The 27,658-nt window shown below is 36.5% G+C and overlaps 1 protein-coding gene across 1 annotated transcript; it reads right to left on the bottom strand.

The window, feature by feature from the left end:
- Nucleotides 1-1,882: 1,882 nt before the first annotated feature.
- On the bottom strand, nt 1,883-27,655 carry KDM4D (lysine demethylase 4D). Its single transcript, XM_032167191.2, has 3 exons — nt 27,215-27,655; nt 25,535-25,629; nt 1,883-4,376 (listed from the first exon to the last, which is right to left on the bottom strand). Exon 3 carries the CDS (start codon nt 4,017-4,019, stop codon nt 2,502-2,504), a length of 1,518 nt encoding a protein of 505 aa, XP_032023082.1. The 5' UTR covers nt 4,020-4,376; nt 25,535-25,629; nt 27,215-27,655; the 3' UTR covers nt 1,883-2,501.
- Nucleotides 27,656-27,658: the final 3 nt, after the last annotated feature.

Here is a 27,658-nt window from a genome sequence, read left to right as displayed (position 1 = left end):
GGTATCTCAAAGTGGTTTGATTTGCATTTCCCTGATTAATGATGCTGGGCACCTTTTAATATACTTGTTGGCTATTTCAATGTTTCCTTTGGACAAACATCTATTCACGTCTTACATGTGCACACTTATAGCAGTGCAAATTGCAATTGCAAACATGTGGAACCAATGCAAATACCCATCAATCAACCAGTGGATAAACAAACTGTGGTGTGTGTGTGTGTGTGTATATATATATATATATATATATATATAATGGAATACTACTCACCGATGAAAAGGAATGAGTTAACAGCATTCACAACAACCTGGATGGGATTAGAGACTATTATCCTAAGTGAAGTAACTCAGGAATGGGAAACCAAACATCATATGTTCTCACTCCTAAGTGAGAGCTAAGCTATGAGGATGCAAAGGCATAAGAATGACACAATGGATGTTGGGGATTTAAGGGCAAAGGGTAGGAAGGGGGTGAGGGATAAAAGACTACAAATTGGGTGCAGTGTATACTGCTTGAGTGACTGGTGCACCAAAATCTCACAAATCACCACTAAAAAACTTACTCATGTATCCAAGCACCACCTGTTGCCCAATTACCTATGGAAATAAAAAGTTTAAAAATATAAATAAATCAAACAAAAAATCTGCACCACACCAAAAAAAGAGTTTCCCCTGTTTTCTTCTAGTAGTTTTACCATTTCTGGTATTATGTTTTAACTCTTTTAACTATTTAGAGTTGATATTTGTATATGGTGTGAGATGAGGATTTAATTTCATTCTTCCCCATGTGGATTATCCAGTTTTCCTAGAACCATTTACTGAAGAGATTGTCCTTTCCCCATTGTGTGTTCTTGGCACCTTTAACAAAGATCAAGTGACCATAAATGCATGGGTTTACTTCTTGGCTCATTATGCTGTTCCATTTGTCTATGTGTCTGTTTTTATGCCACTGCCATGCTGTTTTGATACTACAGATTTGCAGTAGATTTGCAATAAGGTACTGTGATGCCTCCAGCTTTGTGTTGGAAGTGAGGCCTGGTGGGAGGTACTTAGATCATGGGATTGGGTTTCTCATGAATGGTTTAGCATCATCCCTCCTTGGTACTGTCCTTGCAATAGTAGAGTTCTCATGAGACCTGGTCATGAAAGTGTGTGGCACCAACCCCCTCTCTCTCTTTCTCCTGCTCCAACCACATGAGGTGCCTGCTTCCGCTTCACCTTCTGCCATGATTTTGTTTTTTTTTTAAGACGGAGTCTTGCTCTGTCGCCCAGGCTGGAGTCCAGTGGCACACTCGGCTCACTGCAAGCTCCACCTCCCGGGTTCACGCCATTCTCCTGCCTCAGCCTCCTGAGTAGCTGGGACTACAGGCACCTGCTACCACACCTGGCTAATTTTTTTGTATTTTTAGTAGAGACAGGGTTTCATGGTGTTAGCCAGTATGGTCTCAATCTCCTGACCTCGTGATCCGCCCACCTTGGCCTCCTGAAGTGCTGGGATTACAGGCCTCAGCCACCGCGCCCGGCCGCCTTCTGCCATTATTCTAAGTTTCCTGAGGCTTCCCCAGAAGCTGAGCAAATGCCAGCATCATGCTTCTCATATAGCCTGTGAAACTGTGAGGCAATTAAGCCTGTTTTATTTACAAATTACCCAGTTTCAGGTATGTCTTTATAGCAATGCAAGGATGGACTAATCCACCATCCTCGAAGCATGACTGCAACCCAGCCCCCCTACCCAGCCGGACGGCCATGTGACAACCATCCCCTGAGCTCATTCACCACCATACAATGCCATAAATGTTTTCAAATAATTATGAAGTAATAAAGAATAATCTACACACACACACATACACACACAGGTTGAAAACACAATAATTGCGATAAAATCAAATTTTAACATTTTGGTTACCTTTAATATATTTGGGAACAAATACTGGTGACAACATATTTTAAGTACATAAATAACTCAGAAAAGTCGTATCTTTTATTCTGGAACTCTACTGACCTTATCTGTAAAAAGAACCTAGTTTTATAAGAAAAAGGGGGTGAGGGAGGGGAAGAAAGAAATGGGTAGACTGAAGAGGAATCAAAGCTCAGGATTCTTCACAAGTGCAGCAGCTTCCACAGTTGGCCCAGAGGATGGTAGTTGCATATACCAGGTTACACTAACCTCAACAAGACGTAGTTCTCAGACACAAATGTGTCCAGTGGATAAAACCTCAGCTGCAGAAATAGATTTTAGCAATATCCAAAGACATTCCAGGGTCCGGTAGGAAGAACAAAAGTATGGCAAAATTGAAAACTACCATGGACTTGGCAGCATCCAAGGGCATCACCACGGGGGCTCTTTCATGCATAACGAGAGTCCTGCAAACTCAACCAAAGTTTTGGGATGTAAATGTAACCAGTTTCATCAAACTGTCACACAGCAGTGCAGCGGGATAAAAAGACAGCCTGTGGACTTAGGGCACAGGGGCCCAGCTGCACCCAGAAGCCTTGACAGGATGCTAGAGCCCGGGGCTCAGTGGTACAGGCTTGTCCATCAAAGCCCCATCCTCAGGCAGGGGCTCAGGTTCTGGGCCCGAAGCTGTGCATGTTGTGCCCGCCAAGAGGGGCCTCTTGGCTGGAGTCTGGAGGGTCAGCTCCTGAGCTCTCAGTTTCTGAGGAGGGCGCCCACGACCACGTCTGCCATTTGATGGGTGGATAATCTGTGCAGATGGACCAGGGGTGGATGATAGAGTTGAGCTGGGCTTCCTAGAGCTGTGGACAGCAGCAGCCTGGGGCTGCGTAGCAGTGCCACTAACTGCAGATCGGCGTGGGAGTGAAGAGCACACAAGAGTGTGGCACCGTGTCCCACTGCGGGCAGCCATAGGCCAAGGGGAATGCCGGGCCCAGTGGGAAGGGAGTTGTCTCAGGCCCAGCGCTGCTCTCCTGGGTAAATGGACCTCCTTCTGGGTGTTCAGCTCTTGGCTGGCTGGTACCCTGGGCTCCACGTGGTCCACAACTGCCCGGTCTTGCCCACGTTTCCACAGCTCATAGCGCTCAGGTTGCAGGATGCGCACGAAGGCGTCCATGGAAAAGGTCACCCTTGCCTCCCCACAGCTACACTGAGAGGCCATTTTGCCATAATCAATCCATCGTGGAGTGGCAAAATTGATGGCCTCTGCGCAGTTGAAACCATGGTTGAAGCCAGCATGGTAGCCATAGGGAAAGGTCACCATGAATTCTCCAGCCTCCTGAGTTATGCGGTTGAAGGGAATCCCATTTTCCTTGAGAACTGTAGGCGAGATGAGGGCCACCTTGTGCCGCAGGAAGGCCCCACAGCCCCGGGAACTGCCTGGGAAAAGCTCCCTGGCCAGGCGTTCCAGGCGCTGACCATGTTCTGGGGGCACCACATACCAAGTTTTGGGCTCCCCAAGGTGCAGGTAGTTGATGCTGTAAAGGTCCATGTCCTCCGTGTGCCAAGCAAACGTGGTCTTCCACATGCCAAAGTACAAGTAGGGTGTGTTGACGCCTTCTATGACAACCCCACATTCCTTTTCCAGCAGGTCCTGAATTGTTCCCAGGTGCCCAAGATTCCATTGTTTAGTGTTTTCATCAAACAAGGAGCCACTGATGTCAGCACCATAAATCGGTGAATTATAGATGCGGTTCTTCCAGTATTTTCGCTCCAAATCTTCAAAATTCTGGTGTGGTGGAGTCTGATATTTTTTACTGTTTGCCAAATGGCGATACTCCCCCACCGTCATGGCTTTCTTTTTTTTATGGTATTGAGTAAACACCCCTGCCCGCCCAGAGGCCACCTGCTGGAGGGGAGTGGCTATTAAGATTTCACTGATATTATCATAGGTCTCTCTGGCTTTCCATTCTTTGGGTGGAATTATCTTAGCTAAACCAGCTCTGTGTGCACCTTGGGATTCCATGTAAGCAATATATTTATCAAAATCATTAAACTCTTCTTTGGTTGGATGAAATATCATTATGTTACAATTTGGATTCTGGGCACAGTTGGCCTTAGACTTCATAGTTTCCGTTTAATAAGCAGTAAACTTTAGTGTTTAGGTATGTTCCAGATAGTGGACAATATAGGAAAATGCTACTTAAAAAAAAACTTGGGTTGGTGTATCTATGAGGTAGCAGGATCTACCAGCGTACTTTTTTTTTTGCAAATGAGATGATAATCTTTCTTGGGCTTGTTTATTCACTAGTGAGATTCCACTCTGGGCAGCAGCTTTGCCCAGGCATTGATGTTCGCTGACCCTGCAACTCTGTTATGTTTCAGTTGCTGCTGGGCTCTGTCTTCTTAAAGTCTATTGAATTACTCAGACCTGGGGGTATGACCCAAATGTAGCAGAGTATGTCCTCAGTGTTTAGAACAAAATCTAAAAGACAGAATACACAGAGATTGAAAATTAATATTTGGAAAAAAGTATTAGGCATCTAGAAATTAAATACCAGAATAGAATACTAATATTACAAAGAGAGGCTAAAATTTTATAAGATTGATAATTCAAGTGGAGGTGTGGATGTGGAATAGTGGGAATTTTCATACCCTACTACAGAGAATATGAAGCACTATAATCACTTTGGAAAACTATTTGGACAGTATCTTCTAAAACTGAACATACACATGTTCTGTGATCCAACTGTTCCACATGCCTAGGAAATGTGTATGGTTGTGAGCTGAAAGTCACATCCAATAATGTTCATAACAACATTGTTTCTGGTAGCCAAACACTGTAAACAACCCAATGTCCATCAGCAATAGAATAAACAAGTACACTGCAGTATATTCACACAACAGAATACCATATAGCAATGAAGATAAACAAAAGCCACATGAAAATGCAGTTTTATAAAGATCAATATTAACATTATCAAGACTCAAAAGAATACCTATTACATAACTGCATTTATATAAAGATGAAAAGGAGGCAAAGTAATCTATGTTTGAATTGTTTCTTGGCCTTTTGGCTAAGATCAAGTGTAGTTATCTATGTTTGAAGTCAGAGTAGTGGCTACCTTGGGGAAAGAGGGGTTGTTGTGTAGGGGGGCTTAAGGGGATCTCTTGAGTAAAGTTAATCTGTTCAGAACCTGGGTGCTGGTTTCATACTCATCAGAATAACTCATTGTGTTAATTTATCAAGGTATGATGATTTTCACAAATTTCTGTATGTTCATTTAAAAATAGGGTTTAGGAGGAAAAGCATTGAAGACAACTAAGAGGCATATTTCATTGTATTAAAAGGAAAAGAAAGAATGACTGAAAATAAACTATACATTCAAATGATAAAGGCAGCAAATTACAGTTAAGGGAAAGAAAGAGGAATGGTACAGAAATAACAAAGAATAAAGATTATGTGTTTCCTTAACTCATACCGTGTGACTTTGCAGTGTCTCCTATCCCTTGCACAACTGGTATCAGCCCTACACGGACCAATCTAGCATGACAGGAATTTTCCCCATAGAGAAGGGCCATTCAAAAGAGATGATGAAACCAGATAGTAAGGTTCCATCAGGGTTAGGATTTTTCCAGGCAAGTATACCTCAGTGAGAAAGGGATAAGGTTGTTGATGGGTTGAATGGAGAATGAACCATTATATCTATCCTGGATAAAAAAGGAAATAAGAACTTGAAGGAGGTTTGTGGGCTAGATTTCTCTATTTGGTCAAATAATTCTGTTAGGACACTAGGAAAGGGAAGCTCAAAAGAGACTGGGATGCTCGAAACAGATTTTTTAAACTAGGGGCAGTTTTTAACTGAGTGCCTATTTTACTGATGTCTTGACATCTTCCTGAGTTTTGACTTTATGCTATTATTCAACTTCAAACTGTTTCTCGCCTCCCACATTCTCTCTCCCAAACTTTCCTTTCTTTGTCAGTTCTTAAGTTCCACTCCTTCCCAAGTAGATGAACTTGACTGTTCATCTTCTTTTACTGTCCCAATAAAACAGCACATCTTCTTTCATATCCTGTAGTTCTCTTGGCACTTATCACTTCTACCTTATATAATGTGAAGTGTCACTTTTATTTAGCACTTCATTTAGCCAGGCACCTTATTAAGCACTTTATAGTATCCTATTCAAAACTCACAACTAATCTATGAAGTTGGTACTATCATTATCCCCATTTTATGGAGGAAGAAACCAAGGTATAGAGAAATTTATAACTAACTCAATAGCTTGTGTTTTCAGTCTCTACAATTATGTCTATCCTTGACTTATCTTCCATATAAAAAGCATTGAGAACATGATCTGTGTCTTGTTCACTATTGTGTTTTCCAAGAATATTGGTATCTTACATATTGTAGGCACTCAAAACATTTTTATTAAATAATTAAATGAGTTGGCACACACTTCCCTCTGTCTCCTATTGATTACACCCCATCTTTCTTACTGTTCTCCCTCCTCTCAGGAGAAGAGAAAACACTGCTTTCTAGGGCTAATTTCTCCATTTGAACTCCTTAAATCAACATATCCCACTTGCTCCAGGACTATGTTGAATTAAATAATCAGTTATTTTTCTCTTTATTAAATTATCAGTCATCAATCTCTTTCCTAATTTTAGCTACTGTCCTTACTCCCTCTCTCCCTCCTCTCAGGTTCCTCTCTCTCTCTCTCCCACCCAACCCCAGGTTCTGCCCCCACCTTTCTACTGACATTGTTCTCCGTAAATCATCAGACTGACTCCCAAATTCTGCTCCAGGGGTTATACTTCACCTCTGCACATCACTGGTTCACAGAACACCTCCCCTTCCTCCTCAAACTCCTGCAACCTCTAGGGCACTGATACTTCTTTTAACACTGGTTCTTTTCTTTCTTTTGGGTTCTACCTCCTCTTCTACCACACACATGCAGACATCTCAAAGTTCAATTTTTATCCCTCTTAACTTTCTTTCTCTCTTAAAATTTCCTATTTATAATCAGGGCTTCTGTTAATACTATGCTGTTTCCTTTTAAACATGTTATTTATTGTCATAACTTTCTCCAATAACTGACTCTCTCCTAAGCTTCTGCTTTCCTTCTCCAACTTGGATGGCCCAGTGAGTCCCTGAAAGTCAACTGGTTTAATACAAATTGATGATCTTTCTCCTGAAACTAAGTTACTCCTTTATGTGTCTTTTATTTCTACCAAGGGCAGTATTGTGTTATTGTAGTTACCACTGACTATTACATGTCCCTTTTCCCAGACATATGGTCAGTGCCTGTCAGAGGATCCAATGATAGTCTACCGTGAGGCCTCAAAGACATCTAGACACCCCAGGGTGTACTCTCTTTATCTTCCTTATAGAAGAACCCAAGGATCCAGCTTGTCTTCCTCTCCTACTTAAAGCTGTCACTACTGAAGCGAGACATTGAGGACGTACAACTGACAAGATTACCTGTATCATATGATAGTTTCCCAATCTCATCCCAATTTTTTAATCTTAAAAATTATTCTACAATGATTCTATTACGAATTCTTTACATTTTTGGAATATAAAATATTTCATTATTTCTACTAGAAAATTTGCTCTAAAGAAATGAAAAGAGAAAAGTGAGACAATTTAGAAGGATAATTAAATATCAGAAACTTAAATATCATGCTGAGGGTCTTTCCCTCAAGAAATAACAAAATGCTGACTATGAAAATCACACAAATCCATATTTCTTTTTGAATATACAAGTAAAATAAGCTTTGGGTTGAGCACTTTGTATCTGTTTTATAAACTGCGTTATTTCTTTTCTACATTTCTAAGGATTCTAGGAAGAATGATGCAATGTCTCCTTATACATATAGTCTTCAGGTGTTGCATATCAAAAGAAAATACTACAATTCATAAGTGTGACTGTGCTCCAAAAAAAAAAAAAAAAACTGCTTAGAATTTGCCAGGTACAATGATGGAATGACCCTTCAGTGTTCTAGCCAAATGTGTCACTTCTCTATGTCTTCAATGGTTGCTTTTGTTGTGAGACTACTTCTTGCTTCTTTCAACTGGAACCATAGCTACCAGTAGAGAATAATTACACTGTCACTTGATACTCTTCCATCTTACCCTTACCCACAGTAATCACAATAAGGCAGAATTCGTCATCTAAGAAAACTTGACAGTTCTGACAACCAAAGAAAAGTATTTTCTTCTTATCAGAATAATTTAAAAATAATACTTGATCCCTTAAAATTAATGGATTTCTGGAAATAAGAAAGTCTTTCTTCGGGTCTTTTAGAAATAATGCCTCCTAAGCTTCTTGCTGTGTGTGTGTATGTTGGGGGGTGTTAAACTGGGGAAGTTAAGAAGTGAAGCTGAGTAAGTTTAACAGTCCCTTTCACTGCAGCCCTTGCCCAAACTGTTTGTCTTTCTTGCTGCATATGTATTTCAAATCTATTACTTCAAGTGGGGGATTGTTGACAAAATGCCTCAGACATCAGCCCTTGTTTCTTCTGACAGTCAGTATCTAAATGCTATGTTTAATCAAATTTTTTTCTCAGTTAGAAAATCTATGACTTATTTAAAATAATTTATAAGCATAATATATTTGATAACTGAAAAAATTCTACTCTATGTAGACAAGTGATTAAACTTTTCCTGTATTATTGGACAGCTATTTTGTTTTCACTTTTCCACAATTATTACTAATCACTTTTACTTAAATATGTAGTCCGTATTTCAGTATCTAAGACAGTACATCCCGTAAAATATTGGTTGAATGAAACTTCTTAGATTAGATACTTACAAATGAAATTACATTATAGAATTTAAATATTTTAAGATCTTTAATACATGTTGCCAAAACTTTAAAGAAAAAACATATTTTACATCCTGAACACTGCCAACTTTACTTTGAAAAAATATATATTTCACTAATTTTAGTAAGTTAAAAAGTTAGATCAAGTTTTAATTTACATTTCTTGGACTACCACTAAGGTTGATTTTGATTTTTTTCGTAAATATTAGTCTTTTGGATTTCATCTTATGTATTGGTTCATATCCTTTGCCTGTTTTTTTCTAATAGGGTCCCAGGGTGTTTTCTTACCTAGTTATATAAACATTTTACATATTAATTATATGAATATTTTACATATTAAACCCTTTTGTTAGATATGTTAACAGTTTTTTGCCAGTTTGTCATTTAACTTGTATTTCTTTAAATTTATTTAACAAAAATGTTTTTGACATACAATGTTTTATTTTCCTTTGTAACATTTTTCATGCTTTTCATGTTTAGAAAGTTATAATACTTCTTCATCTAGATGGAGATAAATATTATTCTATAGTTTTTTCCTTCGTATATGCTAATTGTACCTTTAATTCTGATTTTAATTATACCTTTAATTCTGTATTTTGGAGAGGTGGGTTATTAACTTTTGAAATTATTGTGTGGGTATTTGTGTGAGCATAAGTATGAAGAGGATATGAATATGATTCTTGGTTCTTTACAGATGACCTGTTCATTATATGTGTTGTTTATTTTAGGTTGTTCATCTCTCTATCAACATTTATAGAAGCTTTTTTTGAACCCATATTCTTAAATTTTATCCATCTCAAAAATGAAGTTCTTTAATTTTAGGATTTTTTTTTTTTAGTTCTTTGATTTCCTCTACTCCTTTTCATCTGTATATTAACTCCTCTTATTTGGATATTGGACCTCTCATGGATTAGACCTCTAATTTATACCTCTTTGTTTTCCCCTCCCCAAAATTTTCTATTCCTTTATCATTACATTTTATCTTCTAAAAAATTTCATCTTTATCTCTAAACTTCCTCTGTCTTTTTCATTTCTCCAATCAAATTTTTAATTTCCAGTGATCATTTCTGTTACCTGAGAGTTCCTGCATGTATGTACATTGATTTGATTTCTTTCTTATTGTCTTATTCTTGCTTCATGGGAGCATTTCTTCTTTTATCTCTCTAGAAATACTAAAATCTCAATGGTTTTTGAAATTCTGTTTTGTTTTTCTCCCTGCATGGTCTGTTTCTTTGAAATTGCCTTTTGTCCATTTTATCTTTCATTTTTTTGCTTTGGTCTCTTTCATATTTAAGGCTTTCCTCAAATGTCTGGTAGCCTTTAGTAATTGCCTTATATATAAAAGTACAGCACAAAAAAGGCAGATTAGAAGCTCAGGGTACATGAATTGTTTTAGTGATTATGCTTCCCTGCATGATATTCTAACTGGGCTGTTTCCTAGGTGAACTCCTAACACTGGTATTTCTAGAGCTGGTCATATTCAATGCAAAAGATGCTTGAGTCTTTCTCCTGGAGGGTACAGGTCTGACTTTCCTCCCAAATGGCAAAAGAGGCTACACATTTCTAAAAGTACCCTACTTGTACAGTTCACTTTATCAACTTATTTTCCCTATGACAACCACACTCTCAAAAGTATCTGGAAATTCCCAGTCCAGAGGCCACCTTTTTCCCTACTCTAGAACATGAAGTTCAATCTTCTGCCAGGGTGTAAGAGGGGCAATTTATCCAGCTGCTTAGAGGAGGGTGGGAACCTAGGGCTCTGTTTTGTTAGACAGATTTCAACAAATTCTCCTTCGCCTCATTTTAACTGTCATTCCCAGAGGTACCTAATGCCAGGACATCCTAAGCCTTTTGGGTTCTGTAGAGACTAACTGTGTTGCTTCTTGGCTTTCCTCATTACCAATTTAGGACTCAACTTTCCAGTGTTTGATAAATCAGTTTATACTTGTCCATCTGCTTTCCAATTTCCAAAACTGGCCACTATTTGTTTTCCTTTACCATTTTCTGTCTTTGTAAGTTCATTTCTTAAAACAAAAATCCTGTTACTTTAGGGAGGTTTGGAAAGGGAACAAAGTAAATGATTGTGTTTAAACCACATCTTTATTGCTTGTTTCCCAAATTTATCTCTCAATTTTCTTATACAAACTTAGTTCCAGTCAAATACTCCTCATCATTGTCCTTGACTCTATGCTTTTCTTCCCTTGCTTCACTTATCTCTTCCTTCTCTTTTATAAGTTATAAACTCCACCTTACAGACCAATCTGAGGCTCTCCTACATCAGGGATCCTATCTCAGGATACCAACCTCAGACCTTGGTGAGAATTCTATCTTCTATACTCCATGAGTGCTACATTTATTTGGTGCTTAATACAAGCTGTTGAGGTGGCAGCTCTCCAGAATGTGTCTTACTTGACAAGCAGCTTTCATCTCTAATGGGCACTTGTCTTAAGGGAATAAGTCTCTTCCATGAGATGTGCTTGCTTCTCTCTCCAAGATATCTGCATGTCTCTGATCCAAAAGCTTTGATAGACCCTTTCTGATAAGCTGCATGACAAAAGGAAGGTAAGGCTGAGTGGGACACCTGAGGTGAGGAGTTCAAGACCAGTCTGGCCAACATGGTGAAACCCTGTCTCTACTTAAAATACAAAAATTAGCTGGATGTGGTGGTGGCCTGTAATCCCAGCTACTTGGGAGGCTGAGGCAGAAGAATCACTTGAACCTGGGAGGCGGAGGTTGCAGTGAGCTGAGATCATGCCATTGCACTCTAGCCTGGGCAAGAAGAGTGAAACTCTGTTAAAAAAAAAAAAAAGAAAAAAGAAAGAAAGAGAAAGAGAGAGAGAGAAAGAAGGTTAAAGGGCAACTTCTCCTGTATCTTTTGTGTCTACAAATGCCAGTATTTGGTGTGGACTTCTTTTTATGAACATCTAGAGAAGTGTGGATATAAAGGAGAAAGACACATGGCAGCAAGTATCAGGCATGGACAGCATAGATTAAATTGTGACATAAAACCCAAAGTTTGGGACCTGGCCTTTAAATCCAGCATCTTAAGTGCATCATTATTATTTCATTGTGACATACAATAAATTGAACATGGGATTATTAACCTCATTCAAATCATCTTTATTTTCATCTGTTGCACGGATACTGCAGCAGTAACAGTGGTTATCTGGCAGCAGAGAGAGGCAGGAGCCAGAAGTCTTCCTGCTGAATCCATCTACAAGGACACACCACTCCATTGAGTTTTAAGGAATTATCTAATATATGCTTCTTTGGACTGTTAATACATTTTAAATACATGTCTTCAGTAGCATGTAAGTTTGGACTTACATGGACTCTCCCAGAGATTCTGTAAACTACTCAATAACTTTTTTAACTTTTTAAAAAAATCCCCTTTGGCTTAAAGTGAATTCTATATACATGAATAAATTTTTATTTATTCTGCAGTTAATAATTGTCTCATTCTTTCATTTGCTTGGCTTTACACTTTATATTAATTCATTCCCAGATTCATTTCCAGAAAGGTAAATCTCTTCTAAATGCATAAAACACATCTGGTACTGAATCAGATTTCTTTTCTCAGAAATATTCTTACTGGAGCCCTCAGATGCTTACTTAAATCTAGGCTGATTAGTCTTTAGGTTGTTGCATGACGTGCATCTTGAGGTTTCTAGTCATTGTAATCCTGGGGGATCCCTTCCCCTCTCGATTATGTTAGATCCTGATTCCCTTCATCTCAAGTCTCCTTCTTGGTTTACTCCCTTGTGTTGGTAAAGCATATCTACCAGGAGCATCCTTAGAAGCTTCATTAGAGATTATTAAGTAGCTCACAGAATCTCAGCAAGACCAGAAACTAGGGATTGGAGACTGTGTATCCAGGAACAATATCCAGATTACCAAACAATAGTTAGGTATTTCTATACATCCTCTGGTCAAAGGCACCAAAGACTCTGGGCAAGGGACATTTCCAATTAGAGTCTAAGCTACTGCTGCCTCTGAAAGGTCACTGTCTCTCACTACCCTTCTCCAGGAACAGAGCCTTCATGAAATCTACTTCCTCATATTTCTTTACATTATAGTCCTCCATGGGAATGTCTGATTGGAAGAGTCTAAGTCATATCTCTATGTCTTCACTGCAATAGATGCTGGATAATTGAGTTCCGGCTCTGACCTTGGTGAGGCAGGGATCATAAAGTTGGGAGGTTTACCGAAAAATAAAAAGGGAATTTTAAAGTTACTGGATGGACACAAATATCACAACTCTCTCCCAAAGTATGCAAGTCTGAGTCTGAAAATGTCTTTGTTCCATCCTCGTGCTTTTCTTTCAGGATTTTCAAGACATTGTTCTGCTGAATTCTACCTTCCAAAAATCCAAAACCTGTTTTTTGTTCCTTTTTGTAATCTGTCTTTACTCTCTAAACAGTATTAGGGTATTCTTCTGTTCCTTGTTTTCTGAGATTTCATTAAGATATAATTGGTAAGTCTTCTTTGTCAATTATTGTGCTAGAATTTTCAATATAGAAACTCATGTTGTTCCTTGCTGTGAAATTGCCTTACATTATTCCTTTGACATTCCTTTCTATATTTTCAGTTTTCTCCTTCTCTGGAAATACCATCAGACAGCAAATACCGTTAGACAGCAACCTCTTGATTGATCCTCTAATTTTCTTTACTCTCCATTTCCTAATGCTTTTTCTTTGGTTATTATTTTCCAAACCTTCTGGCAATTATTTTTAATTTCCAGGAATTTTTTTTGTTCTCTGAATATTCCTTTCATTATATATTTCTGAAATTTTCCATGGCTGCAGATTTTCTCTTCTCTTCTTACAGTATTATAAGAATTTTTAAGTTTTATTTGCTCTCTACATTGTGTCTGTTTCCTCTGAGCTTGCCCTTCCACAATGTCTTGGTTTCTGTCTTTCATGTTAAACGTTTTCCTCGTATGTCTAGTTATTCTTGGCTTGTATTTGAGTCAGGCACTAAAGAGTTGCGTTTGCTACGTATGACTGGTAGGCATCATTGCGAGTGCTCCTACAGGAACCTATTCATTTCCTTTGAAGATTGGGGCACCTGTCAGTAGTTGAAGGTAAGACTATAATGAAAAGACTCTACATTTATATGTTTATCTCCTTTGATATTGGGGCCCGAATTTGTGGTGTCCGAGTTTTTGTTTTGAGAAACAAAAACCTGCATTCCAACCAGCCAGAACTGAAACCTTAATATTTTATCAAATTTGCTTCAAGTAGTTTTTAAACAACTTTATTGAGATATAATTTACACAACACAAAATTCATCAATTTTAAGTGTACACTTCAAAGATTTTTCATATATTTACAGCGCTGTGTGACCATCACCAAAACCTAATTTTAGAATACTTCCATCACTTCAAAATCAAACCTTGTTCCATTTGCAGTCACAGCTCATTTCCACTCCCAACTCCAGGCAACCACTAATCTACTTTCTATCTCTATAGATTTGCCCACTCTGGACATTTAATATAAATGGAAAAATATGTAATATTTTGTGTCCGGCTTCTTTTACTCCACGTTTTTGAGGTTCAACCATGTTGTAGTATATATCAGTATTTTGTTTCTTATGACCAAATCATAATCTATGGTATGGATATACTGCATTTTACTTATCCATTCATCATTTGATGGACAATTGGGTTGTTTTCATTTTGGGACTATTATGAATAATACTGTTATGAACATTCATGTACAAGTTTATGTGTGAACATGTTTTTATTTATCTTGGGTAGATACCTAGGAGTATAATTGCTGAGCCATGTGATAACTCCATGTTTAACGTTTTAAGAAATTGCTACAGTTTTTCAAAGTAAATGTAACATTTATAACCAGCAATATATGAGGGTTCCAATTTCTCAACATGCACATCAGTACTTGTTATTGTCTTTTTCATTACAGCAATTCTAGCAGGTAAAAAGTCGTAATTTTTGTGGTTTTTAATTTTTTGTTTTTTAAGACAGGGTCTCACTGTGTTGCCCAGGTTGGAGTGCAGTGGCATGATCACAGCTCACTGCAGCCTCGACCTCCCAGGCTCAGGTAATCCCCCTGCCTCAGCCTCCCAAGTAGCTGGAACTAACAGGCGCACATCACCATGCCTGGCTAATTTTTTTTTATTTTTTGTAGAGACAGGGTCTCACTATGTTGCCCAGGCTGGTCTTGAACTTCTGGGCTCAAGCAATCCTCTCACCTTGGCCTCCCAAAGTGTTGGGATTACAGGTGCGAGCCACCATGGCTGGCCTCATTGTGGTTTTCATTTGCCTTTCCTTAATGACTCATGATATTGCACAACTTTTCATAAGCTTATTGGCCATTCATATATATATATTTGGAGAAATTTCTATTCAAATCCTTTGCTTATTCTTTGTTTTCTTATTACTGTGTTGCAAGAGTTCATTATGTGTTCCGGTTACAAGTCCTTTACTGGATATATGATTTGAAAATGTGGTCTCCAAGTCTGTAGGTTTTCTTTTCACTTTCTTGACTATGTCTTTCAAAGTGCACAAGTATTGAATTTTGATGAAGCCCATCTTATCAATTTTTGTTGTTGCTTGTGCTTTTGGCTTTGTGTCTGAGAAGTTATTGCCCAGCTCAATATCACAAAGATTTTTCCTGTTTTCTTCTAGGTGTTTTATAGTTTTAGCTCACATTCAGGCTCACAATCAATCTTAATTTTTGTGTATGCTGTGAGGTAGGAATCCAAGTTCATTCTTTTGTATGTGGATATCGAGTTGTTCCAGCACCATTTGTTATTCTTTCTCCACTGAACTGTCTTGAAACTTTTGTTGAAAATCAATTAACCATAAACCTAAGGGTTTATTTTGGACTTTCAATTCTATTCCATTGAACCATGTCTATCCTTATAGCAATTAGCAATGTCTATTAGAGCTCTGTAGTAAGATCTGAAATAGAAAAGTGTGAGCCCTCCAAATTCTTTTTTTTTTTTTCAAGATTGTTTTGGCTATACTGGTTCCTTTATATTTCTATATGAATTTTAGCACCGATTTTTAATTTCTGGGGGGAAAAAAGCCAGTAAGAATGATGGTAGGATTGCATCAATCTGGAGATCAATTTGTAGAGCATTACCATCTTAATAATATTAAGTTTTCTGATCCATTGACATTGAATGTCTTTCCATTTAGCTTAACAATATTTTCTAGTTCCCAGTATATGTCTTGCACTTCTTTTGTTAAATTTATTCCTAAGCATTTTAATCTTTTTGACACTACTGTGAATGGAACTGTTTTCTAAATTTCGTTTTCACATTGTTCACTACTAATGCACAGAAATCAATTTATGTATATTGATCTTGTATCCTGCAACCTTGCTGGACTTCTTTTTTAGTTTTAGTGGTTTTTAGCAAGCTACCTAGGACTTTCTACATATAAGATCATGCAATCTGTCAATAAAGATAGTTTTAGTTCTTCCTTTTCAGTCTGAACTTCTTTTTCATGCCTAATTACCCTGGCAGTGTAATGCTGAATAAAGTAGTAAAAACAGACATCCCTTAAAAATCTTGCTCCTGCTACAAGTATTTTTAAGTAGAAATAAATAAATATTTCAGATGAAATGGGATTCTTTCTCTGATCTGAATCTTAAATCCTGTTCTCTCTCCCCCTGCCTATAGCAACTACTGTCATGAATAGGCTACAACGTCCATGTTTGGGTATCTTTTTGTGTGTATATGTGTTGGGTATCCATCAATAATACTGTTTTGTGTATCTGCTATTATTTTTTTGAGACGGAGTCTTGCTGTGTTGCCCAGGCTGGAGTGCAATGGCACGATCTCGGATCACTGCAACTTCCGCCTCCTGGGTTTAAGCGATTCTCCTGCCTCAGCCTCCCAAGTAGGTGGGATTACAGGTGCCTGCCACCAAGCCTGGATAATTTTTTTTTTTTTTTTTTTTTTTTAGTAGAGATGGGGTTTCACCATGCTGGTCAGGGTGGTCTTGAACTCCTGACCTCAGGTGATCTGCCCGCCTCAGCTTCCCAAAGTGCTGGGATGAGAGGTGTGAGCCACCATGCCTGGCCTGCTATTTTTATTTTATATAAATAATTTTAGGCTAAATATGCTCATTTTCTACAATTTTTATTTTTATTCATTTATTATGAGAAAGGGACTGGCTCTGTTGCCCAGGGTGGAGTGCAGTGGTGCAGTCTTGGCTTACTGCAACCTCCCTCTCCAAGGCTCAAGCCATCCTCCCACCTCAGCCTCTTGAGTAGTTTGGAACATAGGCGCAGGCTACCATGTCCAGTTAATTTTTCTATTTTTTATAGAGACAGGGATTTGCCGTGTTGCCCAGACTGGTCTCAAACTCCTGAGCTCAAGCAATCTGCCAGCTTCAGACTCCCAAAGTGCTGGGATTACAGGCATAAGCCACCGTGCCTGGCCTCATTTTCTGCAATTTTTAAATTCAACATTAACAGTTTCAAGATATATTCATATATACATACACGCACATATGCATAGACACACATATGTATATATACATACACACACATACATACACTATATATGGTCTGTTATAAAAATATATTTTATTAATGCACTTTCCTGTTGGTGGGTATTTACATTATTTCCAGTGTTTCCTATTACTTTCAGTACTGTGTGTGTTCTCTTTCTTATATGTGACAATTTATCTAGGGTAGATACTTTGAATTATCATTTCTAAATGATAAAGAAACAACATTTTTATTTTACTAGGCAATGTCAAATTGCTCTACCTAGTGGCTATCCTAATTAACCTATGTACTAATAGGAGTTTCTGTTTCGAGGGCATTTGATAAAATGATTTATCTCCTTTTATTTTATTATTGTAGTTGTTGTTATTGTTATTATTGTGTGACTTGTTTACTGGTGAAGTCAAGTACTTTTTCACTGACTTATTTCTTTTGTGGTTTCGGTTTTCTGAATTATCAGTTATACCTTTTGCCCACTTTTTCAGTTAGATTGCTTTCTTTTTCTAGTGATTTTTAAAAGTTCTTTAAATGTTTGGGATAATTTTATGTCTGTTGTATTGTTGCAAATAACTTAGCACATCACCTCCATTTACTGTTTATGATTTTTCTGATATTTGAAAAAATTAAATGTAGTCAAATTTATTGATCTTTTCCATTATGATTTGTGCCTTTATGTACTGTTTAAGTAATCCATGTATTCTTTGGGGTCAAAAAGATCACATTTTCTTGTCATTGTTTTCTTTGCTTTTCACTTTTGTTTTGCCCATTTAGAATACTGTGTTGTTATTGTGAGAACTTTTTTTTTTTTTTTAAGAAATCCAGTTGTTTGCCACCATTTTCCCCATTCAGTTAGAATCTTTTTCTCACATATGCTAAGTTACAATGTAAGGATAGATGTCTTTCTAAACTCTTCATCTGGTCCATTTATTTATTTGTACATTGCTATGCCAATGTTAGATTGTTTTAATTACTAAAGCTTTATACTTAGGATAATTGGTAAGGCAAGTCTCCATGTACTTATTCAACTTTTTTCAATATTATCTTGGGTATATTTACAGAGTAAAACTTCAGTATTCATTTTAGAATAAATCTGTCAGGTTCTGTCAAATACTGTTAATTTAAATTGGGAATGCATTGAAATTAAAGGAAAATTAGAGGTGTATTTTCATAGCTCCTGCATTGATCATTCCCACCAATTAACTGGTATATTTATACATTTATTCAGATCTTGTTGCATGTATATCAATGAAGCTTCAGATTTGCATCAAAAAGATAGTGAATCTGTCTTCTTAGATAAAATCTTAGGAACTTTATAATTTTTTGAGTGTACTATAAGTGGAAATTTTTTTCTATTAAGTTTTCTTATTATTTATTGATCTTACATCCCTTTTCAAACCTTGTACCTCTTATTTCCTATTAGTTCTATTAGCTTGGCCATTAATTCTAGAATTCTCTGTGTAGATAATATTTTCTAGGAAAAAAATCATAAAAATTATGTCTTCTTTTTTTAATAGTCATGTCTCTTACTCTTTCTTTTTTTTTAGAAATAGGGAAGTCTTAAGTAACTAGATATGATCTCTAGCAAAATGTTGAACATTGACTGAGTTGGTACAAATTCTATACTCATCTAAGATTTTAATAAGAGTGGCTCTAAACTTTGACATTAATTATATCCTATCATTTACCATCTAAACTTTTGATGACACTTTTGAGAATAAAAGAAACCCAAGGATGACAGGCATAAAGCTGGACCCTACTGATCAAGCAGTTAAAAAGCAATAGACATATAAAACTCAGTTCTGCCAAGCTGCAGAATATATATTTTTCCAAGTTCTATAAAAAATTTAGAAAATTGATCATAACTGTGGCCATAAAACAAGCTTTAACAAATGTCAAACAGTTGAGAACAGTCAGAATATGTTATTTGACCACAAACAATGAAGTTAGTAATATCAAAGATAACTTAAAAATTCCCAAACTTATAAAATAAAAAGTATATTTCTAAATAAATTTTTAATGAGAAAATAAAAAATGGAAATTAGAAAATACTTTGAACTAAATGAAAATACTACATTTCAAATCTTGTAGGATGCAGGTAAATAGCATTAAAAGGGAAATTTATAAATTTAAATACATATTTAAGAAAAGGAAAAAGGTTAAAAAAAAACTAAATGAGCTAAGCATCCATCTGAGGAAGTCAGAAAAAAGTAACAGCAAAGAAAGAAAAAGAAGAGAAATAATAAAAGACCGGAAACTGATGAAATAAAAAGCCAATATAAAATATGATGAACAAAACCAAAAGTTGGGATTTTTTTAAAAAGTCTAATAAAATTTAAAAGACTGGTGAAAATGAGGAAGAACAAAAATAGAAGGCACAAATAACCAATATCAACAAAGATAAAGAAGTCATCACTACAGATGCTGCAGACATAAAAGAGACAACAAAGAAGTATGAACAACTTTATGCCAATACAGTTTAACATTTCAATGAAGTAAATACATTTTTAGAAAAATATAACAGTGATACTGACAAAAGAATAAACAGAACAATAAATATATCTATAACCCTCAAGGGCACTGAAGCAGTAGGTAAAACTCTTCCCAGAAAATATACTCTAGGCCCAGATGGCTACACCAAGAAAGTTTAGTCGACATTCAAGAAAGATATACTTCCAATCTTAGATAAATTTTCTCAGAGAATAGAAAAAGAAAGAATACTTCCCAATTCATTTTATGGTACAAATCCCCAACAAGGATACTATGAGAAAAGAAAATAGGTCAATCTCGCTTATGAATATAGACGAAAAAATCCTAACTAAAATCTGAGCAAATTGATTCCAGCAATATATACATCATGACCTAGATGGGTTTATTCCAGTAATGAAAGGATGAAACTTTAAAAAATAATAGTGTAATAGCACATATTAACAAACTAAACAGAATCTCATTAGATGCAGAGAAAGTATTTGATAAAATTAATCAATTCATCATTCTTTCAGCAAATTAAAAATAGTAGGCAAAAATCTTAATCAAGTGCATCTATCCAAAACCTTCAGCCAAATCATACTTAATAATGAAAGTTATAAGTTTTCCCTTGCAGATCAGGAAAAAGACAAGGATGCTTGCTATCAGCATTTTTATTCAACATTATCTTGGAAGTCCTAACCAACATAAGAAGGGAAACAGAAAAGGAAGAAACAAAGCTGTCACTATTGGCAGATGACATGATTGTACATGTGACAAAATCCGAAAGATCTCTGAATAGACCCTTTGAATTAATAACACAGCTTAGCAAGTTCTCTGAATTTAAAATAGCTACATATAAAAATCAATGATATTTCTACACACCAGCAACAATGAGACAACCAAAATTTAAGGAAGACGCCATTTATAATAGCATTAAGCATTAAGTAACAAGACTAATGCTAACAAAAATTTGCAAAATTTCTATGAAGACAACAATATGAATGTACTTAGGGAAGCATATTAATATAAACTAAAGACATCCTAAACAAATGGAAAAATATAACCTGTTAATAGATTTGAAGACTTAGTATTGTAAAAATGCCATTACATTTTTAAGAATGTTTTCTTAATCTGTAAATTAAATGTTATCACAATTAAAATTCCGAAAGTATTTTTGTGGAACTTGACAATTGGCTCCTGAATTTTATAGTAAAGTCCAAAGGGCCAAGAATAGCAAAGCCACTAAAGTGGAACAAGGTAAGAATATCTGCTCCATCGGATTTCAAGGCCCCTTCTCCCAGCATGCCACACACAAAAATGAATTTCATATGCAGCTATGAAAGCTTTAGAAGATAATACCTGAGAATATCATTATGACTTCCCAAGTAGGGACATTTGTAATCAAGAAATACCATGCATTAAGCAAAAAGGAAAAGAATGATAATCTGAACCACTCTAAAATTAAAGATTGTTGTATATCAAAATACACCAAAAAGAGAAGCAGAGAGGCGGCAAATTGTATATGCAGCACAAATAAGTGACAGAGAACTATGCCTAAATTTAAGAAATCATAGAAATCCATAAAGAAAAGATGATTCAATAGAAAGATTTAAACAGATACCTCACAGAAGAAGAAATCCAAATGGACAATTAACATGTGAATTAATAATCAGGGAAATGCAAACTGACACCTCAATGATATATCACTATACATACACCAAATGAGCTAAAATTGAAAAGCCGGACAATATCAAGTGTGGTGAGATTATAGAACAAGAACTCTCATCCTGTTGATGAAATATATATATATGAAAAATGCACACACATGCACCTCTGCACATTTACAAAAATGTTCATTGTGGCATTATTTGCAATTATCACTACAATGAAAAGATAATTACTAGAATTAACAAGTTACAGTGTGTATTTTTATACAATGAAACTCTAAATAGTATATCAGAGCTACAGATAGCACACATTAAGTGGGAGGAATAAAGCAAAAACACAAAGGAATACATATTCATTTACATAAACATTTTGAACGTTTATATAAGATTAAAAAATTGGCAAGACTATTATCATTTAGAAATGCACACATTGGGCCAGGTGCGGTGGCTCACACCTGTAATCCCAGCACTTTGGAAGGCTGAGGCAGGTGGATCACTTGAGGTCAGGAGTTTGAGGCCAGCCTGGCCAACATGGTGAAACTCCATCTCTACTAAAAATACAAAAATTAGCCAGGCATGGTGGCACGCACCTGTAATCCTAGCTACTCAGGAGGCTGAGGCAGGAGAATCCGTTGAGCCTGAGAGAAGGAGGTTGCAGTGAGCTGAGATTGTGCCACTGCACTCCAGCCTGGGTGAGAGTGAGACTCTGTCTCAAAAATAAATAAATAAATAAATAAATAAATGCATATATTGGCATTTGTTGAAATTTTGGGGGGGCTTTATACTTGATTACTTTTTGTAAATATTCAATGTTTATTGAAAAGAATATATATTCTGCTCTGATTACAGTGAACTTTTTACGTGCACATAGAAATACAATAAGCATACATATATAATGCACATATATATGTACACACATATAACCTATATAGTAGATCAATGTTGCTGTTTGCTTGATCTGCTAGTCTGAGAGAAATTTGTCTTAAAAAAATTCCCACCATGATTTTAGATTTGTCACTTTTTTTTACTTTTGCTTCATATTTTCTCAAGTTATGTCATTAGCTGCATACATGTCCCTGATAGTAATTTTCCTAGTGGATTTTTCTTCGTAATGTAATACATGCACTTCTTTGTCCCTATTAATGTTATTCAACCTAAGAATACTTTTGCTAACACTGCTACATCAAGGTTTTTAAATTAGAATTTGCCTGGCATGTCTTTTTCTATCTCTTTATTTTCTACATTTTAGTTTTTTAGTTTTAACTATTTTTAATATGTTTGATTTTAATTGTCTTCCCAGTAGTATACTGGTCAGCTGGTGAGGTATTTATGTGATTAGATTAGATGAGAGGTGATTAACTTATGATATTATCCAGTAACCCAGCCTGGACCATCAGCAAATGATATTTCATTTGGAGGCTGTCTCCAGGAAATAATCTCTCTAAGCCCTAGAATGTCTTCATTTAAAATCAAGATTTGTTTTTATATTCTCACTCATCAAAACATCAAAGAAAGCGCTAGTTTTTTATATTAGAAAATGTGTCATTTTCAGGTTAAAAATTTAAAGTAGATTTCATTATTTATGTTACTTTATTTTAAAATGTAATTTCTGACATGTGGACATTGGTTTTTTTCACATTCCTATTTAAAAGCCACCAAGAAACATTTTTAAGCAAAATGTTCACATTTTGTGGGCTAATAACTTGGTAAATGAGAGTTTAGTAGAATTGGAGAGAGTGATTCAATTGGAAGAGATGGAGAGAGTTGGGTTAGAGTTCTGATTGGATTAGGGCTGATTTAATTAGGATTTTGATGGTACACATAAAGCCTGATCTCATATGATTTTTTCATTTACAGATTCTCTCCCGAAAGAAAGCCTTATTTCTGGGTCTTATCATATCTTCATTGGAAATTGGGATTTCAGACTAATATAATGTAAGTTACTTTTTTTCCTTTAAAATATAAAATAGATTAAGGCAATAACTTTTTACAACAGAACACAATTTTTTCCTCTTAAAACTAATTCATCCATTCATTCATCCATTCATTCTTTCTTTTATTCACTCATATGGAAACTGTTTATTGGGTAGCTATTGGTGCCAGGCATTGTTTTAATGCTTGGCCTATATTACTGAGCAAAACAAAGATCTCTGCCCTTTTAGAACTTATATTCTACATTGGAGAAGTAGAGATAGAGACAATAAATGTAACATAACTAAATTATATAGGGTCATGGAAGATGATACATGCCATGTAATTACATATAATATAATTTTAAAAGATAAAAAGAAGAAAGCAGGGGAAGGGAGATACAGAGTACAGAATGTTAGGGGACAGAGAGGGAGAACAGTTGCAATTTTAAGTAGAGATGCCCAAAGTTCGTTGGCCTCCATTTGAACAAAGACTTGAATAAGACAGGGAAGAATAGCCTTGGCAGAGAAAATAGCTAGTGTGAGGGCCCTGAAGCAGGAGCAGCTGTGTGCATGTCCAAGCAACAATAGGAAGGAGGTAGCCATGAAAAGCATGAGCAAGTGATGAGGTCAAAGAGGTAGGGGAAAGGGTAGACCATAGAAAACTCTGGAAACCATTGTGAACACCCTGGCTTTTACTGTGAGGGTAATGGGGGACCAATGACCCCTGCCGTCTGACTGGATCCCCTTTTCTCTCAATCCCATCCAACTATGTTATTAATTTTTTTAATTGTTGCCAATCTGATGCTGTAATGTGATAATCCATTTTTAGTTTACTTTCATTTTCCTCATTAGAAGGTTGAGTGTCTTTCATATTTATTGACTATTGTCTATTTGAAATTGCTTTTTCTGAATGGACTGCTTATATCTTTTGTCCATTTTTTAATTGGGTAATTTGTGATTTTTATATTATGTGTATCATTAGCAGTAGCAGTAATCCTTTATATGTTACAGGCATTACAAAATTTATTTGCTAATCTAGCATTTATTGATTTGTTTTTGGCATCTTCTGCTATAAAATTAATTGTTGGATAGATGAATTTTTAAAAGTATTTCTTTTAAAGCTCTTAAGGTGTTCTGCTTTGATTGAAAGGTCTTTCCAAATTCTAGGTTCTATAAATAGTTTCTTAAATTTTCTTCTTAGGTTTTTATGGTTTCTATTTTCCCTTTTAGGTGTTGATTTTGTTTAAGCTTTAAACTGGAATTCCTATGTTACTCCTGCCATAAGAATAGTAAGTTTTGCAATCAAGGGCCAAACTACATCCCTTTCACATTTAATTAAATGCTACCTTTGGCATATTAAAATGAAAGAGCTTTTTTAAGGTTAAGGTATACTATACCATGTCGAAAAGCTGATAAAAATGATCTGAAAGGGATGGCCTCATAGATCATAAGAAAGAGAAAATATATAGCAAAATGCCAGTCACTAAGAAACCTGGAGGAATTAGGACCCAGAGCACAAGGGAGAGTGTGGGTCACTTCATCTCCAGTAATACGTGGGAATCTGAGGATACAGGAATAGCCAAAGGCAGCTCGACAGCTCTGCGGAAAAGAGGAGATGAGAAGTCCTTGTTTAAGAGCTTCTGTTTTCTCAGAGAACTGAGAAGATCTACTGCCAGGAAAGAGAATGCAGAGGGAAAAGGAGGTGAAAGAGGCATGTGGACTTGAAGAAAGGGGAATGTGGGAAATTATATTATTGCAGAGGGGGAAAATAAACAATTAGGAGAGCATAAGAGGACTGGCAGGCAGAATTAAGGGCCAAACTAGATTTTGTGGTAACAGGTTTAACATAAGAATTCTTGAGAGGTTATATGATTTTTGCCAGCTAGGTTAACTGATTGGATGAATTTCAAGATTTTAGTAAACTTAAGTTTCTTTTTCTTAATACTTTCAAACCATTTAAGTCAAAAGCTTTAGTTTCATTTTCTTATTAGCACTTTCAGACCATTTAAGTCAAAAGCTTTTAATTTTGTGGATTGACTATATTGAATATTGGTGTTAATGAAATTATAGGGTGGTTATTTATCACCACTGGCAACCAAAAGATTGGGTTAGTGGGCTGGGAGTTAAATCAACGAAGTGATTCACTCTGGGCTAATGAGGACAGTTGGAACATAAAAACTGTGGGTATCTCCTATAATTGTGTTACCATGTTGCCATTGTTACTTCATTCCTCTACTTCATAGTGCATCATCCATTCATTCATTCATTCATTCAACAAATACTTACTCAGCACCTATTATGTGCCAGGCACTGTTCTATATGCAGAGGATACACCCAGTGAACAAGAGAGACAAGGTTCCTGCTTTCCTGGAACTTATGTTCTAATATAGGAAGATAGACAATAATAATAAAAATAATATTAATAATAATAATAATAGCTAACATTTATTTAGCAAGTACTATTTGCTGAGACAGTTCTAAGCACTTTACAAGTATTAATTCACTTAATCCTTAGAGTAGTATTATAACTTAGGGACTAGAAGTATGCCCATTTTACACATGAGGAAACTGAGGGCACAGAAAGGGAAAATGACTTGCCTAAGGTTACAGAGCTAGGAAACGGCAGAACTGGAATTTAAAACAAAAATGGGCAGGCTGAAGATCCTTTTCTCTTAATGACCTTCCTGTGCTGTCTCCTGAGAGACATGGAAATAAAAAATGAATAGAATAGATTCTGGTAATGTTTAGTGGTATGAAAAATGAAACAGGGTGATGTGATGGTGTACAAACACAAGTGTTGGAGGGGTGGGGGTAGGAAAACCTCACTGTGATACCTGAGACATGAAGGATGGTGATACAGTTATCTTGGGGCACAGGCAACAGAGAAAAGCTAGTACAAAGGCCCTAAAATAGAAGGAATCTTGCCCTGCTTTCTAAAACAGAAATGCCCACTTGGCTGTGTCTAGAGCTTAGTGCGTAAGCGAGTGACTGATTGGAAGTGAAGTCTGGAAGGTAGGCAGGAGCCGGACTCCGTGGGGTCTCAGGTCACATTAAGAAATGTGATTTTTATTCTAAGTGCAGTGAAATTGTACACAGGATAGTAATACCATTTGATTAATTTTAAAAGATCACTCTCTTGGCTATATGCAACACTGACTGTAGGATAAAAGATGGCGCAGGAAGATATAATAGGAAGCAATTACAATCCAGGTAGGAGATGGTGTTGGCAAGGACAAGGGTAGTGGCAGTAGAATAAAATTTCGGGTAAGTTTTAAAAGTAGAATTGTTAAGACCTGTAAATGAACCATATGTGAAGAGTGAAAGAAAAGGAATTTAAGTAGGCACTCCGGGATTTTGGTTTGAGTAACTAGCATGATGATCGAGTATTTTAGTGAGGCGTGTTAAGACTGGAGGAGGGATACGTTCGGTAAGAAAAATCAAGATTTTCATCTTGAACTCTATGACTGAAAGGACTTTTTCTGCTTTTATTTCTTCATTAAAAAGTTGCAAAGAATTTAGGGGTAAAAAGCATTTAAATATTCAATTTTGTGAGTTCCTTACATTTTAAACTAAGTTGGGGAAGTTGAATTTTCATTTGTTTTAACAAATATTAATTGAGCAGCTACTATATGTCAAGGTCTATGTGATGAGATACTAAGATGAGCTAAACAACCAAGATCTCTATTCTCAGAATTTTTTTTTATGGAAGGGAGGAAAGACGACTGGTGGGTTTTTGGTTTTTGGGTTTTCTACTTTTCGTTGTCTTATTAAAACTTAACACTTAAGTAGCCATCTTAATAATTACATCTTGTGCTCCTGGTAGTTGGGCCCACCATTCTAAACGCTCTCGTAAATACTGACATCTCCCCTCCCACTAAAACTAACGTTTTTTAAATAAGAAATTTTAGCAAACATTACGAATACAACCTTTGCTTTGAAGTGTTAATATTTTTGCAGGAATGGTACCTTTGTAAAGATCGTGGTTGCCCCGTACATATTTGTTCTTTCTTCATATCCAATTAAATGAAAACACTAGTTTTTCCGAAGCCCAACTCTCTAGGTTTGTTGGTTCTAGCTCAGGAGAAAGGATGGAAGCAGGAGTCGTTGGATTTAAACAGTTTGGTGTAATCCTTTTCCACGCTCTCTCCCGCTAGCCAGGGACGTGGTGTCGGCTACCCGGGGCTTTCCGTCCACGCAGTACCGGAATGAAGGAGTCTGGGAGGGGGTCGGGGACGGAAAAGACGGAAGAGACATTAAGTAATTGGTTCTTGAAGGTATAAAATGAGGTTTAGGGTCTACTCTAAGGAACTGATTTCAAACGCCCGCCCCCTGGGCCGTTTCGGCCCCGCCCCTTAGTGCCGTTACGCCGACTTCCACTTCGGCCACTGCGGATTGGTCGTTGCTTCCGCC

Source organism: Hylobates moloch, unplaced genomic scaffold, assembly GCF_009828535.3.
Source record: "Hylobates moloch isolate HMO894 unplaced genomic scaffold, HMol_V3 SCAFFOLD_11, whole genome shotgun sequence".
NCBI lineage: Eukaryota > Metazoa > Chordata > Mammalia > Primates > Hylobatidae > Hylobates > Hylobates moloch.
Note: the sequence above shows the minus strand (reverse complement) of the source record. Positions and strands in the feature narration are given on the sequence as shown.